General features: G+C 51.4%; 8 protein-coding genes across 8 annotated transcripts; 3 read left to right on the top strand and 5 right to left on the bottom strand.

Moving 5' to 3' along the window:
- Positions 1 to 300: 300 nt before the first annotated feature.
- PG994_006351 (response to dsRNA) lies at positions 301 to 1,089 on the bottom strand (the record flags this gene model as incomplete). The annotated part of the gene is made up of 2 exons (XM_066857760.1): positions 301 to 463; positions 545 to 1,089. 2 exons carry the CDS (start codon positions 1,087 to 1,089, stop codon positions 301 to 303), a joined length of 708 nt encoding a protein of 235 aa, XP_066717029.1.
- A 633-nt stretch (positions 1,090 to 1,722) lies between these two features.
- Positions 1,723 to 2,714, top strand: PG994_006352 (uncharacterized protein; the record flags this gene model as incomplete). Its single annotated transcript, XM_066857761.1, has 2 exons — positions 1,723 to 2,169; positions 2,262 to 2,714. 2 exons carry the CDS (start codon positions 1,723 to 1,725, stop codon positions 2,712 to 2,714), a joined length of 900 nt encoding a protein of 299 aa, XP_066717030.1.
- A 1,523-nt stretch (positions 2,715 to 4,237) lies between these two features.
- On the bottom strand, positions 4,238 to 5,090 carry PG994_006353 (nicotinamide/nicotinic acid mononucleotide adenylyltransferase; the record flags this gene model as incomplete). The annotated part of the gene is made up of 2 exons (XM_066857762.1): positions 4,238 to 4,682; positions 4,753 to 5,090. 2 exons carry the CDS (start codon positions 5,088 to 5,090, stop codon positions 4,238 to 4,240), a joined length of 783 nt encoding a protein of 260 aa, XP_066717031.1.
- A 2,892-nt stretch (positions 5,091 to 7,982) lies between these two features.
- PG994_006354 (uncharacterized protein) lies at positions 7,983 to 8,342 on the bottom strand (the record flags this gene model as incomplete). The annotated part of the gene is made up of 1 exon (XM_066857763.1): positions 7,983 to 8,342. The coding sequence occupies one exon, from the start codon at positions 8,340 to 8,342 to the stop codon at positions 7,983 to 7,985; it is 360 nt and encodes a 119-aa protein (XP_066717032.1).
- Positions 8,343 to 9,290: 948 nt separating this feature from the next.
- On the bottom strand, positions 9,291 to 11,710 carry PG994_006355 (uncharacterized protein; the record flags this gene model as incomplete). The annotated part of the gene is made up of 5 exons (XM_066857764.1): positions 9,291 to 9,935; positions 10,007 to 10,309; positions 10,536 to 11,097; positions 11,157 to 11,259; positions 11,314 to 11,710. Coding segments are annotated over 5 exons (2,010 nt in total), but the record flags the coding sequence as incomplete, so codon positions are not given.
- A 726-nt stretch (positions 11,711 to 12,436) lies between these two features.
- Positions 12,437 to 13,672, top strand: PG994_006356 (uncharacterized protein; the record flags this gene model as incomplete). Its single annotated transcript, XM_066857765.1, has 2 exons — positions 12,437 to 13,524; positions 13,585 to 13,672. 2 exons carry the CDS (start codon positions 12,437 to 12,439, stop codon positions 13,670 to 13,672), a joined length of 1,176 nt encoding a protein of 391 aa, XP_066717034.1.
- Positions 13,673 to 17,812: 4,140 nt separating this feature from the next.
- Positions 17,813 to 18,982, top strand: PG994_006357 (uncharacterized protein; the record flags this gene model as incomplete). The annotated part of the gene is made up of 1 exon (XM_066857766.1): positions 17,813 to 18,982. The coding sequence occupies one exon, from the start codon at positions 17,813 to 17,815 to the stop codon at positions 18,980 to 18,982; it is 1,170 nt and encodes a 389-aa protein (XP_066717035.1).
- A 308-nt stretch (positions 18,983 to 19,290) lies between these two features.
- Positions 19,291 to 20,657, bottom strand: PG994_006358 (uncharacterized protein; the record flags this gene model as incomplete). The annotated part of the gene is made up of 2 exons (XM_066857767.1): positions 19,291 to 19,636; positions 19,702 to 20,657. The coding sequence occupies 2 exons, from the start codon at positions 20,655 to 20,657 to the stop codon at positions 19,291 to 19,293; spliced, it is 1,302 nt and encodes a 433-aa protein (XP_066717036.1).
- Positions 20,658 to 20,739: the final 82 nt, after the last annotated feature.

The following is a 20,739-nucleotide window of genomic DNA, read 5'->3' on the forward strand; positions in this document are numbered from 1 at the left end:
TCAAGTCAAATTGAACATACAAGAAATTCATTGGCGCCCATATCCCCCTTCAGACCTGAATCAAGCCTCGGCTTTGAGTACGGAGTCTTGCAACAGGATTCTGACCTCGCAGTAAACATCTACTAGTACAAACAGCATAACTGTAGTCAATAACAGCCATCAACTCTGCGTAGCCCCTGGTTCATAAGTTTGGATCGCAACGTGACTCGAAAGCAACATTCCCTAGCGATTGCGATCATCATATAGCCAGCCCATCACTTTTCTTGGTGGGACCATCTCCAGACCATCACCCGGGACAGATCAAGCTGTCTTCTTCCATTGTGTGTAGACGCCAATCAAACTGCTGACAGTACCGGCCAGGCCCACGAAGCCATCGTCGAAGCTAGTCCATGCCAGAGCAGAGGTGGGGATAGTCAAATCGCACAGGTCGGAGAGAAGCTGAAGCTGGCTGGTGGATCGCTCACTATTGCAGAGTCTAATCAGTACGATGTCTTTCTAACCAGAGAAACATCAAATGGGGCAAGGGAACTGATATCAAACTTACATGGCGATGCGCTTGGCCTCTACGACACCCTCGCCCTCCTTCTTATCCACCTTGGCCTCGCGCTCGCGCAGGCGGTACAGGGTGTAGACCTGGGCGGCGACGCTGCACATGAGGCCCATGGCCCAGCAGCGGAAGGCCTCGCGCTGGGCGCGCGGGGCGCCCTGCCACTTGCGGACGCCGAGCGTGTCGAGCACGGTGACAGCGTCGAAGGTGAGGTAGCCCGCGTAGCCGAGCTGGCGGCCGACGGCGGCGTAGCGGAGCACTGGGTCCATGGTGGCCTTGGAGTCGGCGGCGGTGGCGGCGGCCTTGAAGTGCTCGACGTTCTTGCCCACGCGCATCAGCTTGCGCGCGAGGCCGAACTGCTTCTTGATGGCGTCGAAGGGCGCGATCTCGCCCTTGGTGCCGTTGGTCCGCAGCAGGTACCACGCGTAGAAGCGCGAGAAGTACTGCAGCGTGCGCAGCAGCTTGTCGCGACCCGCCGTCGTCGCGACGAACTTGAGGTAGTGCGACACCGAGGGGTGGTAGATGAGGGCGTCGGCGACCATCTTGACGATTTGCTGGGATGGGTCGGATCAATGAGTCGCGAGAGGTCTACCTTGATGGGCGCTATGAGCTATTCCGGGATGGCGCTAATGACGTTTTTGATGGAAGAAGTCGAGAAGGAAAATGTCGGATTGGATTAAATAGGAATAAGTGAAGTCGGAACGTACGAGTAGATTGAATGAAGGTGGCTCTCTAGTAATTTACTTGCTTGGGATCGTCATTTTCATGAGACAACTCCAACTCCAACTCCTTTGTCTTTCAGCTATTGACTGGCTGGTCGTTAATCGACAACCCGGCCGAAAACCATCTGACGCTGGACTGATTGCAAGCACATGCCGAGGTCCACCGAGGTACAGAATCCAAGCGGCAAGTGTTAGACGGATCGTGGCTGGCTGTCTTAGGGTAAGCCCCCGCTAAGCATGATTTGCTCGTTTTAGTGCATATCACACACAGCCCGTCCTGCGTCCAGAGGTTTCAACCGCCAATTGCGGAACAACCTGCCCGATCTCCGACGGTGCCTCGAACAATTTTGTTGCATCGCGCATTCGAGAGCGGCAGTATCGCCCCAAAGCTCGGAAATCGAATATCGAGACGTTTCTCGCAGCCAATGCCATAAGACTGCATTGGGAGACGAGATGGCTTCCAAGCTGAGTCCCTGGGGGGTATGTCGCTCCCTCACCATCCGCACACGATCAATCCTGCAGCATGCAGAACGGAAAACCGCTGCGCCCTTCCACATCGCTCGGCGAGGATTGGCCGACGACACCACCTCGAGAGAGCCCCCGTCGGGCTCTGGCGGCGCGCTGCCTCCCTCGATGGCCGGCCAAAGCTCGGTCGAGAGATCATACACACCTCCGCCTCCCGAGCACTTCGCGCCGAATTGGCTGAACGCGGACGCCATTTCAAAGCTGGAGCAGATCGCGGCCGGAGAGGATCTGTACGACGAGGACGTAGGGCTGAAGTTTGGCAAGCTTAGTGCGCTACCTGGAAAAAAAGATCATCTGCAGAAGAGATATCCCGAGGTGATAGATCAGGTCACCAAACTACTCATGCGGGACGGCAAGCTCAGCAAAGCCCAGAGGGTAAGAGCACTGCTATTCCAGAGCCAAGCCATTGCCGGTTGCAACAGGACGAGAATAAGAACCTGAGACAGCTGACTCTTTTTTCTTTGTAGGATATGTCCTTGATCCTCAACTTCCTCCGCACATCATCGGCACCGAAGGTATCCCCTATTCGGCCGCTCCTTCCGGGCTCACCGCCGGCCTACACACTTCCGTTGGATCCGGTACTCTACATGACTCTGGCCATCGACAGCGTGGCGCCGCTCCTGCGGATTCGGAGCATGAAGGGAATGGCCGGTGGTGGTAATGCGCTCGAGGTTCCTGAGCCCATGCCCGCCCGGCAACGAAGGCGTGTGGCAATTCAGTGGATTCTGGACGCCGTCAACAAGAAGAAGTCAAAGGGCAGTGGACGTGCCATGTTTGCGCACAGGGTGGCCGAGGAGATCGTCTCGGTGATAGAGGGCAGGTCGACCGTCTGGGATAGGCGGCAGACCGTGCACAAGCTGGGTACCGCTGCACGAGCGAACTTGAACCACCCCGCCTTACTGGCGAAGCGGAGGAAGTAAGCGGATCGTGTTGGTTGTATAAAAAAACACATGGAAACCCATTTTCATCCAGCGAATCCGGGATGGTGTAGGATATAGGCACGATGTACATATTCTTGTACTCATATCATCAGCATCTGGGGTTTCGGAGCATCTGGCCACCTAAGGCCAGGGCTTCGATCAAAATACACATAAAGATTACATGTATGCAATGTTACACTTCGTGGCCCGGTGGCAGCTTGGTAAAACACCGTTCTGATCAGACCTTGAGGGCTGACGAAATTCCTCCGCATTAGCCAGGCGAGGCGTGCTCATTCTTTTCGGATGTGGAAAACCACAAGACATGGAATGGAGACCAGCGGAGGCGTGGCTCGTTATTCGAACAATACTAGCCAATTTGGATGCGTCGTCTTTGAGTTGTCCATATCGTGCTGATCTTCTCCCAAGTCCGATCTTCGAACACTGGCACGGTTACACAGCCCGAAGAGAACGTATATTTGTTGGGACCTACGAATTGGGGGTTGTACATGTGACTAAACAAGTCAGTCTAGATATTAGTATATTTATGGATGGGCCTTGGACTCTGAGCAACAAGCAACGGAACCCTGATACAACCAGTATGTGATAGTGCTTTCTAGGTAAAGGGGGAGGGTCTGCTTGCTTAGTAGCGAATATAAAGTAAACCTCAAAAATGCCGTGAGCAGGAACAAGCCACCTGACATATGTGCGTAATCCGAAGGCTGAGCTCCAGCGCCAGCGTGTTCTCGTGAGTCCACCGCCCCCACGGTACAAGCTTTCTTCGGTATATTCAGGGGTTATGCTGGCTTGACCAGCACAGCCCCTTTCCAGCAATGTCAGACAAGTTCCGCATCCACGGGTCAAAGAAGGTATAACGCATGAGATGTCCCTGGTCGCTCATCTTGTTTATTGTCTATACTCAAAATGCCTTGTGGCATTGGATATAACATAAGTACATATGTGAGATCAAGATCGAATGGTCCCGTATTGATATCATCGCTTTGGTATAACGCTATGGCTAGCCCGTGAGGTTCTTTCGCATGCTGTATGCGGGCAAAGGGGTGTCAAAAAGCCGGGATAAGGTCAAAGTAAAACTACAAGAACTGCTACACAAGTCTGCTGTCCCATACCATCTCTATCCACGCTGTAGGATTTAGAGAAAAATATAGCTGTAACTTTGTGTGCGCATGTGACTCCGATCGCGAATCAACGCACCTCATCCGTCCTCGGCCTTGATTATTTCCCCATAGATCAGTATCGTCTCGTTCGCTTTCCAACAAACATCTGACTTTGGTAGTTTTCGTCATAAATTTCAGGGCTCTGCCTTTTTGGGCGGCGGGGCATTACTCTCGCGAACCAGATGCAGCTCATTGGAAGGAAACTCTCCTCCGAAACGCCAAATCAAGTTGGGACCTTCTAATCCACGCAGAAGCACGAGTTACCCATGGTGACTGCGGAATATTCTGCGGCTCGAATCGAGCGAAGCAACCGGGTATCTATCCTTGCCGTTGCTGTTGCAAGTCTTCTCATGCCTTGTCCTTAAGATTGGCGGTGGTATTACCATCCTCATCTTGGTACAGGCCATGCTCCTTAATGTAATCGACCACAGCAGTGGGTACGAGGTAGTCAATGTTCATGCGACGCTTAGATAGCAGTCTGATTTTTGTCGACGAGACCTCATTCGGGACAACCTGGGGTATCGAGTAGATGTTGTCCTCCCACTCCTTCGGAGTCCCCATAGCCTCTTGCATATCGGTACCAGCACGCTCGATGACGAAGGCGCCATACTTGCCCAAAATATGGGCAAGATCGTCTTGGCTCCACACGCCCGGCGTGCTCATTGTCTGAATCAAGTCTGCGCCCGCCAGAAGAGCAACGCGAACGGGCTGCTTTTCGCCATTACTATTCTCAACGCCTCCGAGGACGTTGTTGACTTCATGCTCGAAGTGATCTAATACCTTGGCAGTGGGCCTTTTGTCCGCCAAGGTCGAGTCAGTAGCTGGCCATCGTATGATTGGCAATAGATGGCAGATCAACTCACATGTATTCGGAGTGCATAGCCTCCCATGGGTCCACCATCAAGTAATCCGTGGTCTGTGTCCTCGTCTGGAGAGCCAATTCTGCCATGCGTAGGCGATGGTGTGCAGGAGCCAGCCCAACCTTTTTGTAGGCATCGCCGACCGGCGAAAGGTAGGTGCCGATGACGGTGAAATTTGTGTTGCTCTTGACAAAATCGTGTGCAAGCGAAAACATGCGAAGATGTAGGAAGGTGATGGGCGAGAAGCTGCCGCAGGCGACGAGTACTAAGGGCGTCTTGCCGGGCTCGATGTGGCCCGTCTGTAGACGACTCGTGGGAAAATGGTAGTTCTCTAGCGACATGTTGGTGGTTGGTGAGGCGGGAGAGTCTGTTGATGACGAGGTTGTTGTGTGGTGGCCGGAATCAGAAGCCATGGCGTTCTGAAAGGATGGGTTTTGTCTACCTAGTGCGGCAGGCAGTTTGCAGCGATTGTTAGGGCGCTGGCTAGCAGTGAAGCCAAGCCGTAGTGTGTTTGTTGTAAACCTGGACAACGAGGGGCAAGCGATGACGAATCTTTGGTTTGCTTCTGATCGGAAGGGCGGGTGGATGATAAGATAAGATCTGAGCAAAATCAATCGGGAACCCTTCGGTCGGGAAAGAGTATATGCCAACGCAAAGATAAGTATAAGGTAGGTTAGGTAAGTAAGTAGGTATGTGTTGGATTCACAGTGGTTGATGAGCAAAAGAGTCACCAAAAGTCCACTAGTTCGAGGGAAATGATGGATGGTATTAAATGTATGGCCAAAGGGAAAGTCGTCTCTCCACTGGGTTCGGCTGTTGGGAACTGAAGGTCAGGTCTGCTGAAAGAGGGATCGAGCGAGAGACTGCGAGACTATCGTTTATCAAGCAGGGCAGCGCCTGAATCAGGATGGGAGGATGGGTCCAAACCCAGGCAGGCGAAAGTGGGCGGGCGGCGGACACGGGCGGATTGCGGATTTGCGGATGACAGTGGGCAGTGGGCAGGTCGACGCCTTTGTTTGGCCACAGCTCACCGATCAGCAATGCACGCACTGTATGTACAATGGATAATGGTCGATTGAGGGTTCTAGACGGGAGTCTCGCCGCTGGGGAAGTTGTTGGTCTGCGTGCCACCGTGTTACGACTCCTGCCTCACTGATCACTGCCAAGCTGCTTCGAGCCCTGGAAGCCTTCTGTGCGGCGTGTGGTGTATCTCCGTAAGTTCCAGCTCCGAACTCTTATTAGCAGCAGTCATCAGATACCTAGGTAAGCTACGGCCTAAGGTTAAGTAACTGCGCCGTAGCTACATAGAGGCTAGCTAGGTATCATGGACGTCACTGAGTTGCCATGCCTACCTTAGGTACACAACTTAGTTTGGAGATATGCTCTGGACATGCCTTGTAATAAACACGAGACATATATTATTAGTCACTCGTCTGCTCTATTACGGTAGTATCCTGTTTGCAGATCTGGTGCCCTTCAGGCGTTGCGCTTTGCCAGCGAAACCCCTCCCAAACCCCGTTGCAGTTTGGTGGCGTCCAGGCCAAAAAACCCCTGCTGGGCTAGTTAAGATACAAAACAGACAAAGAGGCGTATGACCCTAGAGAATGCGGGCGAACGGCATGCAAGACGCGGATACGGATGATCTATTCCCTTGTGTACGGAGTATCCAGGCAGGCATTGCGCCGGGACAAGACTTGAAACGGAGTGAAACTTCTGGGGACGGGACGCAATGGGTATGGGCAGCGCAGCAGAAGGGGTCGTCGACTACAGTATGCGGTATCTTGGTTGGCTGGGTATAGCGACTGGAGCAGAACTGGAGCAGAAGCACCCGTAATCTGTTGAAGCTAGCCACTCAACTTATACCGTCCCAATGCTACCCTGGCCTTCCTTACCTGGTCCAGATTGCTCGACAGAAACGCAATCGCAACCGTTTGCCGTTCAGCGCCCATATCAACTACAACTTTGTCCTTCCCCCTTCGCTTGCCCATTCCCATCAACGTCCCCTCTCTGCCCTCCGCTCGCGAAACAAAGCCCCACGTGAACCTCTCGGCGCATTGCCTTCGTCCAGTGAGTGCTCAAGCGCTAAAACGCCATGTATCTCGGGAGGAGCACCGGAGCTTTTCAAGTGGAGTGATATCCCATGCAGGTAGCTCTCCTAAGTCGCCCCGATAGCGGGGTGTTAGTCCTCCATTTCCTGTGGCCTGTGACGAGAAATTTTTGCATTTCGCCGTGTAGAACAGCCCATTCACCGGGAAAAGCTTCCTTTTGTCGGCGGCGGCATTAGGGTGATTTCAAATTATACTATCAAGGTTCACCTTCTGCTCCACGGGATTTTTATGTCGGTGAGATAAACAGACAATTGCCGAGTTATTATGCAGAGATGCATCACCGCAGCAAAAGACGTAAAGCCAACGACTCACTTACGAATTGCGGGATTTGCATTTGCGTTTATGTCACGTGTTGTTTTAGAGATAGGTTACTGAGCTTTTTGTGTTGTTATTGTTTTGGCATCAAGGCCAAGAACACTATAGAGGTGCATACTTGTAGTAGTCCTATACTCATTATTAAGAAACCCATGTTGGTCTTAATAGAGGCATGTTGAGTAAAGGAACTTGATAAAAGGTACTCCGTACTTGCTTGTGCTTCTCTGAGGAAAGGTTAAACTGTATAAGCATGCAAAAAGCTCAAAAAACATGGCGTCACCCGGAATCGAACCGGGGTCTACACGGAACAGTTGTGTTTCCACAACGTGTTGTACTGACCACTATACTATGACACCTTGTAGTTGTCTGGTGACGAATTGACTTGAGTAACTTACTCTTAACAGAACTCTTATTACTAAAAATTAAAGCATTTCATCTGGCAATTTTTAATCGCACTCTAACCATCATGATTTCCACTTGCCCCGTCAATTCCATTCAAGTGCTTGAAGCTTTTGTTTTCTACCCAAGGCTATAACGAGAGGGTTCGCCTACCTTCAATGTCCTTCATCATTGGTGACAAGTATCAAGTATGTCCTAATTAGGTATGCATGGTATCTGGGTGAGAGAAGCCAATCCTATAAGCACACACATTAATAGTTATTTCCTACAACCATTATCAAACTATCTGGTGGATATATATCTTGATGGTGTGTTCTCGGCCGGACAGACGAACACCGTGTTTCATCATCTGTCTGCGGTACAGTAGAGTCCCAGTGGTTTCAAGAGGTAGGTAGATATGCAAAGAAGAAACTAGTTGTCTTCCTTGAACACGATGCAGGTTTCCTGGTCATTCCCGATCGAGTGCTCGTCGAACGTAACCACAAGCTCCATATCGTTCCCCATCACGTCCGCACTGACCCCAACACACTCCATCTCCTGCGGTTCCTCATCCTCTTCGTCTTCACCCTCGCCCGTGAGAAAGGCCGTCCTGTGCGAAAACAGCTCCGTCGTCTCAGTTTCATGGCGCTTCACGCGGATCACATGGACTTGGTACGTGTACACGACACCAGGTGCCGTATTGTAGCTATCCATCCTGCTTCTCTCGCGGCTCGCAGTAGCGGCGGCTCCCACTTCGAGAGGTATGGGCTCAGCTGGAGCCGGCCGGGACATATCTGCCAGGCTGACGCGGTTGAGGTAGTCTCGGAGAGCACTTCAAAGGAGTCTCTCGCTACCCGCAGCCCAGAAACAATGTAGAAAGGACGGTTGCCGAACAAGCTCTGCTTCATGTGTTTTTTCACGGGGGCTAACTCCACAATCTTTTGAAGAGCATCCGCGGCCAAGCCCTTCTCGAAAATTCGTATTTCGAGGTCCACCTTGCCCAATGACTTGATCTGGCTATGGGACAGGTTGGCGCTCCCAGACGCTGAGGCTAGGTCGACGACCTTTGCGAAGAAACTCCCACCTATTGATCGCTTGGAGCCGCCGTTGTGGCGATGGTCGGTCTCGGTGGTGGTAGTGACTTGGGCAATGCGATATCAGGGAATTCATCGTTTCTCAGAGCGGTGAGAATACGGGTTGGCCTGCTGGGATGTGAGATCACTGTTCCAAGTGCCAGTTCTCCGTCAGGCAAGAAGCTAAAGTGGGGTGGCAAGAACCAGGTCCTTTGCGTCATGGCGATCTATCAGACGGATTAGATCCTGTGCTATGAAGGATCGGATATCTGATGATAGTAAGTCCTGTGTTAAAGATCGATGTAATATAGGAAATGCAAGTTGTGTGTCCGCGCTGGTGCCTGGGGCGAAACATCTATATACTCCCGGTGACACAGCCTTGACAGCATGACCCAATCAAGGCCGTCGTGAAGCCAGTCCGGTCAGCGTGGGGGCTAAACGGACTTTTCAACCGTCCATCTGGCATCAGTGATGCATATCGACGTTACCAGCGACGGCATAGATATACTAAGACTTTTGCTAATATCAAAATTCAGTAGTGGTTGGCGGCTATTGATGTCTCCGAAAGAGCGCCCATCATCATCATCCAGTCCACCGCCATACACCCTTCCGATTATCTCTGAGTACCCGTTACCGGGTCCCTGTCATGCATTCAACATTATCTCTGCTATCGCAAACGGTCGAAGTCCTCCATACATCCCAAAATTGCACGATATCTTGCATCATGGCTTCCACAATCCCTCCAGAACGAAATTGGATCAACCCATAACTGACGATTAGTGCACCTTGCTTTCATATGTTTGAACAAGGCCTCCATACCTCTCGTTTCCCACACACGCTGCAGTTTCGCGCTGTCACGTTCAGTGATTGAGAAACTACCTAGTGCAGGAAGAGCATCGACGTATGAAAGAAACGTGGCACTTATCCCCGCTGCGACTGCTGTGGCGACTGACGAGCCGGGCTCGATTGCATTGGGGTACTTTGTGCATACGCCAGAGAGAAATTCTCTAGGTAAACTGTCTCCGTAGGTACCCAGGGCTACAGGGCCGTATTCGCTATGTATGGAACTGCTCTTGAGGAAGTAACCATAGGGATCGGTGGCGTGAATGGACATGACAGAATCGAGCCGGGCAGGGAAACATTCGACGTCGGATGCTGAGTTCCCAGCACTGGCCAACAGGATTATGGATTTTCCTCGAGTTTTGTTCGCTTCTTGAATGGCATTTTCTATGTCTATGTCCGCCCTGGGAAATCCAAAAGACATGGAGATGATATAGGCCTTCTGTTTGCCGCCCGCAGCCCATTCGATAGCCTACTCATACATCTTGGTTAGTCGAAGCCTCTGAAAACGCCAGTACTCTACAGATCATGATCTTCTCAAACCTTTGCAATTGATTGCTGCCTTCCTTCTAGCTCCTTCGAGTTCGCTGCAATCCGAGCCACAACGATTGTGGCAAAAGGAGCACACTTCATTGCCAGCCCGATCATGAACGTTCCATGGCCACAGTTGTCGACCATGCCTGACCCGTCTACGAAGTCCTTGAACTCAATTCGACTTGTTGCATCCTCGCCAAACTCTGAGTGTAGCAAGGCCGGATCCAATCCAGTGTCGAGGATTGCGATGACAGGCCGCCGGCTGCCCTTTGTCACAACACTCGTTCCAATTCTCCAAAGGTTGGAAAGCCACTGTATAGATTGTGTACTACGCCCCGCATGGAATTCCGCTAATGGCTGTGTTGGCTGATCCTGGCGATACTCATTTGATGGTCTATTCTCATGCCTTCTTCTGATGTATAATGTCGTCCTGTCCGGGTTTCCGAATCCCTCATTCACCAACCAGGCCAGGGGCGGACGGCTTTGTTGAAGATCAGACGTTTCCGCTCAAGGATCCCGTCCTGATTGTTCCCTGTACCGTTGATGATGTTCTCTCTGTGATGGCTTGGCGACTGCTCCTCTCATGCAGGGTTGAAGGCTTGATCTCGACGCAAAAGCTCACAACTTCGTCGAAAACAGACTTGTGCTCGAAACCCTTCCATACAGTACTTTTTAGTTCTCTGAAACGGTTTCGTGCCAACCTATGGTCGCTGTTCACTCGCGACATATAGGTTACGCACGGCAACGTGGGGAAGGTTTCACCAAGTCCTATCTCGAGAAGCAATATACCCAGGTCGAAGATGCGAGGGTAGCTGTGAGTCATCAATTCGTCCCGTATAAATTCCTGCGACTCGTCGGCATCGTCTTTTCCAGATGGAAACGATAGGTATGCCCGTAAGGGCATGCTGGCTGGCGAAGAGCCTCCACCATTGTCCACTGGCATAAAATATATGTTGCTGCTTGTCCACTTCATACGCTTCAGTTTCGAATCGTAGAACATCATATAAGCTCGTGCAATGTTATATGCTAAGACAAGCTTGTCTTTGATCTTGAGGTCATAATATCTGAGCACGCTGGAGAGTGACTCCCCACGACCGGGCCTGGGGGCTAGTTCAAGAGAGCCGTATCTTCTCAACTTCGAAAGCCCTTTAGACGGTACCAAAGCAACTGGTATTCGAACGTTTGACTGAAGATCCAGAATTGAGCAGAACCTTTGGTTACATATAGGTTCAGACTCAATGTTGGAGTTATCATCTGACCATCTTGCCCACGTTAGTTAAGGATCAGTGGTGTAGGAATCAATAAGCCGAACACACACATTTCTAACAGAAAGTCTTGCCAGTAAGCCATATCCATCGTTGATACCAGAAAGTTGAATGTTGGGATTTTGGAATTTTCCTTTGCTAGGCATATTCTCGTTGGATGCCACTGCGATTGGTCGCTATGGCTGTCTCCCTCATCGACATGCAGAGTTGGATCGCATTTGGTGTGGTGTTCAAGTGCCCTAAAGGTTTCATTGCTGAAACTGTCTAGTCTGTCCGTTGATAATCGATTCTGGATGTTCAAAGGAAGGCTATTCCCGTCGACAAAAAGATCTTTGTGAAGCTGCGTGCAATCCTCCTCCAAAGCGCGCTTGAGGCCACTCTTCCCCGGTTGACTGAAGAAAGCTTCCAAGCGATCGGCCTTCAGCAATGAGGTTCCAGGTTCGGTATTAGCTGAAAATAAAGCATCACAGTCGCTCGTGAGGTGGACATGGTGATCATCATGTGACCGCTAGCGGTTCAATTATCAGTGAGTCTTGAAACCATTGTTGGAATATTAGTCTTTCCCTTGTTTCACTTACACGGTAAATACCAGCCAAAGTCCCCAAAATCCTTCTGCATGATTTTTCGATTTCAGGGTCGATCTGATCAGCTGGAAGAGAGTTAAGACCTTCGTTGATCAGGTGCAGCCTTGTAGCGATATTACCAGCTTCTTTTCGAACATGTCCAGGCAAACGCGATGGAGAGAGAGTGCACAACCTGAGAAGAGTCCCGGATATGGGCAAGGACCATTTCATCAGTACGGCCGAGCCAGATGGATGCGGCATTTCTCGATTCTAGTCTGTGTGAGCAGCGTGATAGTCTGATGTGCAACAGTATAGAAGGGAACCGATACCGTTGATGGATATAGGCTGTGGCTGACCCCGCTCTTGTTCAATGAAAGCATCCAATAGTACAGAGTCGACCTTGACGCTTATCTTGCAAGACTTGCCTATCTTATTCTCTGAAGACTTTTCGTTCGTCTACATATACCTGTACAGGTTTTGTTGACTTGAGCCGAGCAACATATGCCAGTTGGGCTATGCTCCTCCCCAAGACAAGACCACGAATGGCTCTTTGTAACTTAATGATTTGGTCCCTTAACCCTCACCTCACGCCAGAGCTATAGCCAGCCAATATGGAGCCAGCCAAGGATTTTACGGCGGAGAACCGGTTTTCGTCTTGGGTCTCCGATCTGAGTAAGATCTGCCTCGCTAAATTTGACCAGATCATGGGTATCTGTAGCTCGGACGACGATGCGGAGCTTCTCCAATATCGCATAGCAGACTTCAAGTTGTGGGCTGACGGCGTCGGCGCTTTGGCGAAGCCTGGCCTCTCCTTGGACAAAAGATTCCAACACCGACCACATGATTTGGAGTTGATAAAAGCCGTCTTGATTATGCTTGCCAATTTCCTGGAGGACGTTGTATTTGAGATAACAAATCATGGCTCGAACAAGACGCTCAACAACGTCGATTCATCCATCAAGAATCTAGCAATGATTGGGATGGCGATCCGCCGTACTGGAAAAGCGTCACGTCGGCGAAGAGCTGACGAATCCTTTGATCCCATCGACTACCAGGACCTAAGACAGCATCTTGAGTGTATTGTCCTACTTCGCCCGAGTGCGGATCAGCCTCGATTTGAGGAACTTAATGCTTCGGAACCAGACGAGTCCTTAGCTTCAAGCTTGACAAACGAACCACACTCAAACGAGGAGATTGTATCGATCTTGGATAAACTTGCGGCTTCTAGGATGAGCAACCTTGCGAGCTCGAAACTGAGTAAGGTTCAAACTCGACTTATTGAAGCGAATTTGAGAAGAAGGCTTCGATTTTCGTTGGCCCAGAAAAGGTCGCAATATGCTAAAATGGAGCAAGAAGTACAGGCAAACGAAGCTCCGGAGGAAGAGCAGTTGGTTGACACCAGAGTGGAAACCCAGGACCCAACCGTAAAGCTGACACTTAGGTCCAAGTCGAAAGACAAGGAACGAGGCAGCCAAAATATCGGTGAACTCTCAGTTCCCTCAACAGCAACACAATCTATGAAGTTTTCACTGTCTGGAAAGAATACCCATAAGATCGCGCCATCGCAGATCTCTTCGATCGGTGCCGAAGGCGAATTCCCTAAGCCCCCAAAGGAAGCCCCAAGTCGGTTGGTCACTAGATGTCCTTGTTGTTACCAATCTTTGCCCGTCGAGGTGACTACCGACCCCAACGCATGGAGGTAAGTCTGAACGGCTTACTGGTTGATCATAAGTGGCAAAATGTAGCTTACACATTCTAGACAACATCTTATCAAGGACCTGTGTCCATACACTTGTATTGCACAGCACTGTCCTGCACCACACCTCACTTTCGTCACTCGAAAATAGTGGGAGGATCACTTCCAGATAGATCACCCACTTGAGTGGCAATGTCTTATGTGTGACGAAGATGTGGTGTTTACAGTGAGAGAAAGCCTGGAAAACCACGTTGGTGCCAACCATCAGGATGCATTAGCGAATCACTCGCTAGCTGATGTTGTTTCCTGGTCCGCAGTGCAGTCCATGGGTGTCCAATGTTGTCCTTTGTGTTCGCCTCATGGACCAAAGGACTCCCCGGAGCTGGTCGATCATGTTCTCCGCCACGCATGAGTTTGCCCTCCGCGCTCTCCCCTGGCCGTATCATGACCTTGACAACTTGAACAAGCCAGTAGGGACTTGGAGTCTCCCGGAAGACGGGGAAGAAGCCAATAGACTCGAATATTGGATTCATTCGACGTCACACGACACCCAAGGGGTTTACAGCTGTCGTCCTTTGAACGCCCCAATAAAATGCTACCAGTGGTGAAAGACTCGATAGCGGATATAGATTACTTTGCTGGGAATGAATACTTTCGAAACGAGTCTCCAGAAAACTCTTTGCGCGCCTACCAAAGCCAAGCCTCCACCACCAAAGATAGCTCAACCAGCACCAAGGGTAATATACAAGCCGCGGCCAAGTTATGTTACTTATATTCAGGACTTAGGCTAATAATTGTGTATAGGTGATGTACCTCAATACTATATACCGCTGCTCCAAAATTGCAATTTCACTGGGCAGAGTGCGATTCTCGAGGCGCTCCAGCAGAAACTGTTTATCTACCAAGACTGCCAGAAGCTTGCTATCGTAGGACTTGGCGGCGCTGGCAAGACCGAGATAGCGCTGCAGTTTGCCTATTGGGTGAAGGACTATCAGCCAGACTGTTCCATCTTCTGGGTATCCGTCGCCAGTCACACCAGTTTTGAGCAGGCATACCTAGAGATCCGAAAAAAGCTTCGTATACCTATAAATATCGACGAGAAAGACCCGAAAGACACAGTGCGAAGGTACCTCAGCTCGGATGAGGCCGGGCGATGGCTACTCATAATCGATAATGCGGACGATATAAAGACGGTATTCGGATCGATCGACGGCACAGCAGGCATCAACCAGTTTCTTCCAGAGAGCGAGGGCGGTCTCATCCTGTTCACTACCAGGTCCATCGAGGTGAGCTCACGGGTAGCACAAGGTAACGTGATCCAGCTGTCTGAAATGGATATATCGGAAGCCGTGAGTTTATGAAAGAATTCGCTCCATCGGACGCGGTTAGTCGAAGATGAGGCTCTAGTGATCGAATTGCTAAGACAAATTTCATACTTACCCTTGGCGATTGTACAAGCTGCGGCGCATTTTAATCACAACGGGCAACTTTCAATGAGGGATTACATAGACTTATGTCGCGATACTAACCGGAACGACTTACATAAGACGATGGTGTATCAAGGAATTCCGAAAGAGCTGGCAACGGCGTACATCGCATCGTTCGAACAGATTCAGAATACGGATAGTGATGCGGCAAATCTACTGTCGTTCCTTTCGTGTATTGAGTCAAAGGCTATCCCGCGCTCGCTCCTCTTAGAACCGATGAGGGAGGAAAAGACAGGTCGTGCGATCAACATCCTGTGTAGCCATAATTTTCTCGCTGTCCGGGAAGATAACGAAATGTACGACATGCACAGTCTAGCACATTCAGCGGTGAAGCTATGGATCACAGAAGCATCGCGCCAGAAGGAAACGACGATTCGGGCTCTCCAGCGTCGTAGGTCGGTCTTCCCCTGGCCCGACCGCGCGAACCGCCGGGTATGGCAATCATACCTCCCTCATGCCCTCCGGCTCTTAAATAATAGTGAGGCGTGTTACGTGGACGAGCGATTCGATTTGTTTTATCAGGTTGGAATATACTTGAATGAAGGCCGGCATTTTAAGGATACTATACGATGCTTTGAGGAAGTTGTTCGATGGAGAAAGGCCTATTTGGCGAATGACTTCGTTCGACTAGCATCAGACCATGCTCTTGGAAGCGCATACCTTGACGATAGACGGATTCAAGAGGCGATTGAGATACTCGAACAAGTGGTGAAGATACGGGAAACGATACTCGATAAAAACGAACACACTCGACTTACGTCAGAATACGAGCTGGCGAGCGCATACCTCGCCGGTAATCGGATCCAAGAGGCTATTAAGATACTCGAGCATATAGTCGAGGTACGGAAATCGGCACTCGACGAAAAGGATCCCGATCGATTAGCTTCAGAATATATGCTCGCGCGCGCATACCTCTCCGACAGACGGACCAGAGAAGCGGTTCAAATATTCGAGCGTATAGTTGAGATACAAAGAACAAAGCTCGACGAAACGGACCACGATCGATTAGCGTCAGAACACGAGCTCGCAAACGCATACCTTTCCTATAAACGGACCGAAAAGGCGATTGAGATATTCGAGTACGTAGTAAAAATAAGGAAAAAAACGCTTGACGAAAAGGATCACGATCGATTATCGTCAGAATATGCCCTCGCAAGCGCATACCTCGCTAACAGACGGATCCGAGAGGCAATTGACATCCTTGAATACGTCGTGGAGGTGGAAAATCAACTTTTTGATAAAGATGACCCGAATCGATCTGTATCCTTGGATTTACTGAGAGATGCACATTGGCGTTTAGAAGGCTGAATGGGAGACCGGAAGTCATGTATACTTGTTAGTTGTATTGTATTCATGATCCGCGACGAGAACCATTTGCTGTCGCTGGCAGTAGACTACAGTCGATGTATGCACAATTCCAGAGTCTGGAAGTCGTGATTCAGAACAATAGTAACCAAATCAAATTCTTCTCTTGAGCCACTTCCTCTTTGGAATGGTGTACATCATTTTCCAGCGGCTTACGAACTTCGGATCCTCAGTTTCGTGTTTGCGTGGGTAGTCTTGGGAGCGAAGGCTGTCTAATGCTTCTGTACGAAGGGCGGTGAAGTCTATCTTGAATCATGTGGCTGACGTCGAGTGGGATGCTGATAGATGCCTTTGATTCACCGAGATGAACTGTTACAAGCCCTATAGTACGATATGACCCTAGACTAATATTTCTAATATAAAGTATACACGGCGGACGCTGAACTCATAGATTTTACTGTGCCACTTAGAAATGAGTTCAAATCAGGAATACCAATAGCGCTGATAGGAATTGAGCCCATCTCCACTTATCATTCACTCTCTTTAGGTAGTCTTTGTTGGACGACTGTAAAGTTTGGAGGAACTGCCATGATTGACAAGAATGGCCAAACCGTGACATCTGTCGCGTGCAGCAGGGAACGTCACTTTCTGCCGCCTGACCTTAAGCTGCAACCTGCCGTAGGAGAAAAGGTTGTCTCTAATCAACGCTCAGGCCAACCGTAGTACAACTACACACTGGAATAAACGCCTGCTAAAGCCTTTCACGTGTACTTGGTATGGAATGGCCGCTGGGATAGCTGTTGAAAACCTGAAGCGTTGCTTCCGATTTAGAAGTGTACTGGACCGTCCGAGCGGCGTTATTCCGTATACCAATGGCGGCAGAATCCTAAACTGCGGTTCATTGGTTTATCTAAACCAGCCTAGCCTGCTACGGTGCATTGGTGCAGTCCCTAGGTATGTGTGCGCGTACCTTAAATGTTGGTGCCTCCGTATGTAGCTCGGTCAACGAGCGACCTGCAGAACAGGCAACAGCTACCAAAGGGAATCACATTGCCTTGGAAGCGACTTGCAAAGGGAAACCACGCAACTGCCAGTTCTCCATGGAGGGGCTATATGTGCTGTGCTGGAGTTGCCGCCAAAGCATGAGCTGGGTGTGTGGGAATCTGGTGTGGACTTGTGAGCCTCAACTCCCTCATATCGCGTCAAGCCTATCAACTTACACGGTCCCAGGTGGTTGTCAAACTCTGAGCCCGGAGAAAAGCGTGTTGCTTCATATTTTATTTTTCCTCACTCGCCGAGATTCTTCTCCGTATCAATTACTGACCACTCGCCTTTTTGCAAGAAGATTCGCCTGGATGGACGTCATATCCGGCACTTTCTCTTGCTCGACTTCGCGGCAACACTTCGGGATGGAGACCTGTCAATCGTCACAGGTTCGCGATTAGGACTCGGAACTCGATCCCCATACCAAGAACCCACTCTGTATATTGCAAACCAGCATGGATAACTTCCTGGGCCAGAGGGCCTCATCCTCGGCCAATGGTGACGATGATGCTCCCGGCCTGCTCCTGTCAGATAGTCAGATCAGTGACCTGGACCTGTCGTCAACCACGGTGACCCAAGAAAGCACTGACGAGCATGGGTTCATGAGATCACCCCTTGCGCCTCTCAATACGAATCGAAAAACACCACAAACGCAGCTCGCACCGAGCGAACACAGCAAAGTCTTCCCATCCCGGAATCGGAGGCCGTTTCATATGTCTTCCCCTTATGATTCCCCATCCAAACCCAATCACCACCGCACATCAAGGAACCCTGCGCCGAGCAGCCGTCCACACGGCCGATCCTTGGTACCGGAAATTTACACGTCGATTTCTCTGCCCCCTGACCGGTTCGAAGATGATGCCGTACCTATTGACTCCAGGCGTCTGCCGCTACACCCCGACGAATCGCAGCAAGACCTGGCCGAGCGTATCAATGCACTGACCCAGGCCATCCAGTCCAACACACAATTCTGTCTCGATTTGTCGGGGCAGATGCTCACTCTAGCCAGCCAGGACACGCATCTACTCCCGGCTTTATCGTCCAGGGTGTCCTCGGCTGTCACCAGCTATGTCGTAGAGCCGGCGCGGAGGCTACCGGGCGCATTGATGACATACTACCCTGCGCTGCGAGACTACGAAGGTAAACTGCGACAGGCCTTGGCAAACTGCGCCAACGGGCGGGAGATGGCGCTAGCACAGGGGGTGGGAACCGACAGCGATGTGAAAAGACTCAAGGATCGGTTAGTGGAGCAGGATGTTCTGTTGAGAGACTCTAGTTCCCACATGCAGCGACTCATACGGGAGCGGGACACCCTCCGGCAACAGCTGGGTAACCCCCAAGTGAACTCGGGAGCTTCAGAAACCGACAGTGGAACATTACTGGATGGGCAGAAGCACAGCAACCATCATGGCCGCTTGGAACGAACAACCAGTCTGGAAGGCCGCAGGGACGACTCCGCCGTACTTGCTGATCAACTTAGAGAGCTCCGAATCCTCGTAGACCAACTCGCGCTGGACACTGCATCCAACCACGACAGGAAAAGCAATGACACCAATGAAGAGGATGAACACGATGGCGCTGATAGCCAAGCCGACGAAGATGAAAGCGATTGGACGTTGTTATGATACTTATAAAAAGTTAGCGTCCTTCTTGTATACGCATATGGGATGGACCAGGATAGATTTGGGATCACAGCGAATGCATTCCGGAGCCAACTTGTAACTGGCGTATAGCAAGTATTGGCTCCAGTTGGACAATGTCCACACTTAGATGCAGATTCATGCCAAAACCAAAAAGACAATAGAAGTAACTAGCCAGTGCGTGCAATTTGCTTCAAAGAGAGTGATTTAACCAAATTGCAGAAGTTTGGTGGTATACTTGCCCCTTTTTCCTCTCTTCTAGTTTCGTACTACCCCCTTTCCACCCTATCATGTCAATACTGAAAACTCTCAAACACCACATCTTCCCCTTCGGTCCACTCCAACAACCTCTTCATCAGCTCCGGCCCCGTACAGCAGAAGAACCGTCTCTTGTTATCCCCAGACTTGCCGCCAGCGGCGGCGCTGAGGACATCGTCCTGCTCCATGCGCTTCATCTTGACGACCACGCCCATCTCTTCTAGCCGCGCTATTTTGAGTCTATGTTCTTCATCATTGGCTTGTCCATCACTGCCACTATCGGCGGAGCCTGTCACGAAGAGCGTGGTGGTGCCGTCTCCCCCCAGCGCAGGGTCCTTCTCAGCGACCTTGACCGCAAGCGCCAAGTCCTCACGCCGTAGACTCCAGAGAACCACCACTGGCAGCAGTGTGTCGCCACCGCCGGAGTTTGACGATGATTTTATTACGCCATGAGCGGCGTGATCCCCACGCCCCCTGCTACGAAAACACTCGTTGTCCTTTGCGCAGGCTTCTCTGTACTGTTTTCTGCTGCTTGCGCAAGGACCGGCAGCCGGAACGCCTCCTCGCCGCCAAAACCCAGGACCGGCCGCTCGAGCGGCACACGCAGGTTCCACTTGGCGAGTAGTCGTGTCGCGGGGCCGTGGCGGCGGGCCGTGATTTCGAACTCAACAGGCGCAAGTGGATCGGAAGAGGGCGGCGCACCAGTGGAACTGCTGATGGTGAAAGTCCGCACGAAGTCGTCATTCAGGCTCTGCGGGTCGTCGTCCCGCATGTGGCTCCAGCCATGGTCGAGTTCCGGGCTGAAGTCGAGCGTGACGTGCTGCCCCGGCTGCCACAAGGGCGGCGCTTGCGTTGAAGAGGAGGAGGCAGAAGAGCTGCTGGGAGACAAGGATAGCTGGAATACATAGCACGAAATCGTGGGCGTGATCTCCTCCTGCGCCACGAGCCGCGCGGTGCCGAGGCCGGCTTCGTCCGCCGTGGTTCCGGCAAGGGTCTTCTCGGTGGCGAGACGTCGGACCGGCGGGTTGTAGGGCGAGTAGTCTATCACGGAGCCGCGGAAGGGCAGGCCGCCTTTCACGAAGCGGGCTTCCAGCACGTCAATGCGGACGGCGAGCTTCGTGCGCGGCAGGTACGCGGCCACCTCGCCGCCCACGAGGATGGAGGCGCGGCCCGTGAGGTAGAGGACGTCGCCCATCGCGAAGTCCGGGACGGCGAGGCCGACGCCGGGGTCCGTCTGCAGGTTGCCGAGGGTCTGGCAGAGCCGGTTGCCGCTGTACTCCGGGTAGACCAGCGTGGTGGCGTCGTTGCGGAACACGCGCACGAGGCCCGCGGGGCCGCCGCGATGGTTCGTGTCCATGCTCTCCGCCTCGCTCCCGTTGTTTTTTTTTGGTGGCGGCGCCATGCTTGCTCGAGATGAAGAACAAATCCGCCTTGTGGACGAGCTCGATTGCCTCATCCGATAGGGGTAAGCCCAGCCGCCCCTG

The sequence above is a fragment of the Apiospora phragmitis genome (genome assembly GCF_038363925.1).
Source record: "Apiospora phragmitis strain CBS 135458 chromosome Unknown utg000006l:1.0-5683423.0:1.0-5690449.0, whole genome shotgun sequence".
NCBI classification, from domain to species: Eukaryota; Fungi; Ascomycota; class Sordariomycetes; order Amphisphaeriales; family Apiosporaceae; genus Apiospora; species Apiospora phragmitis.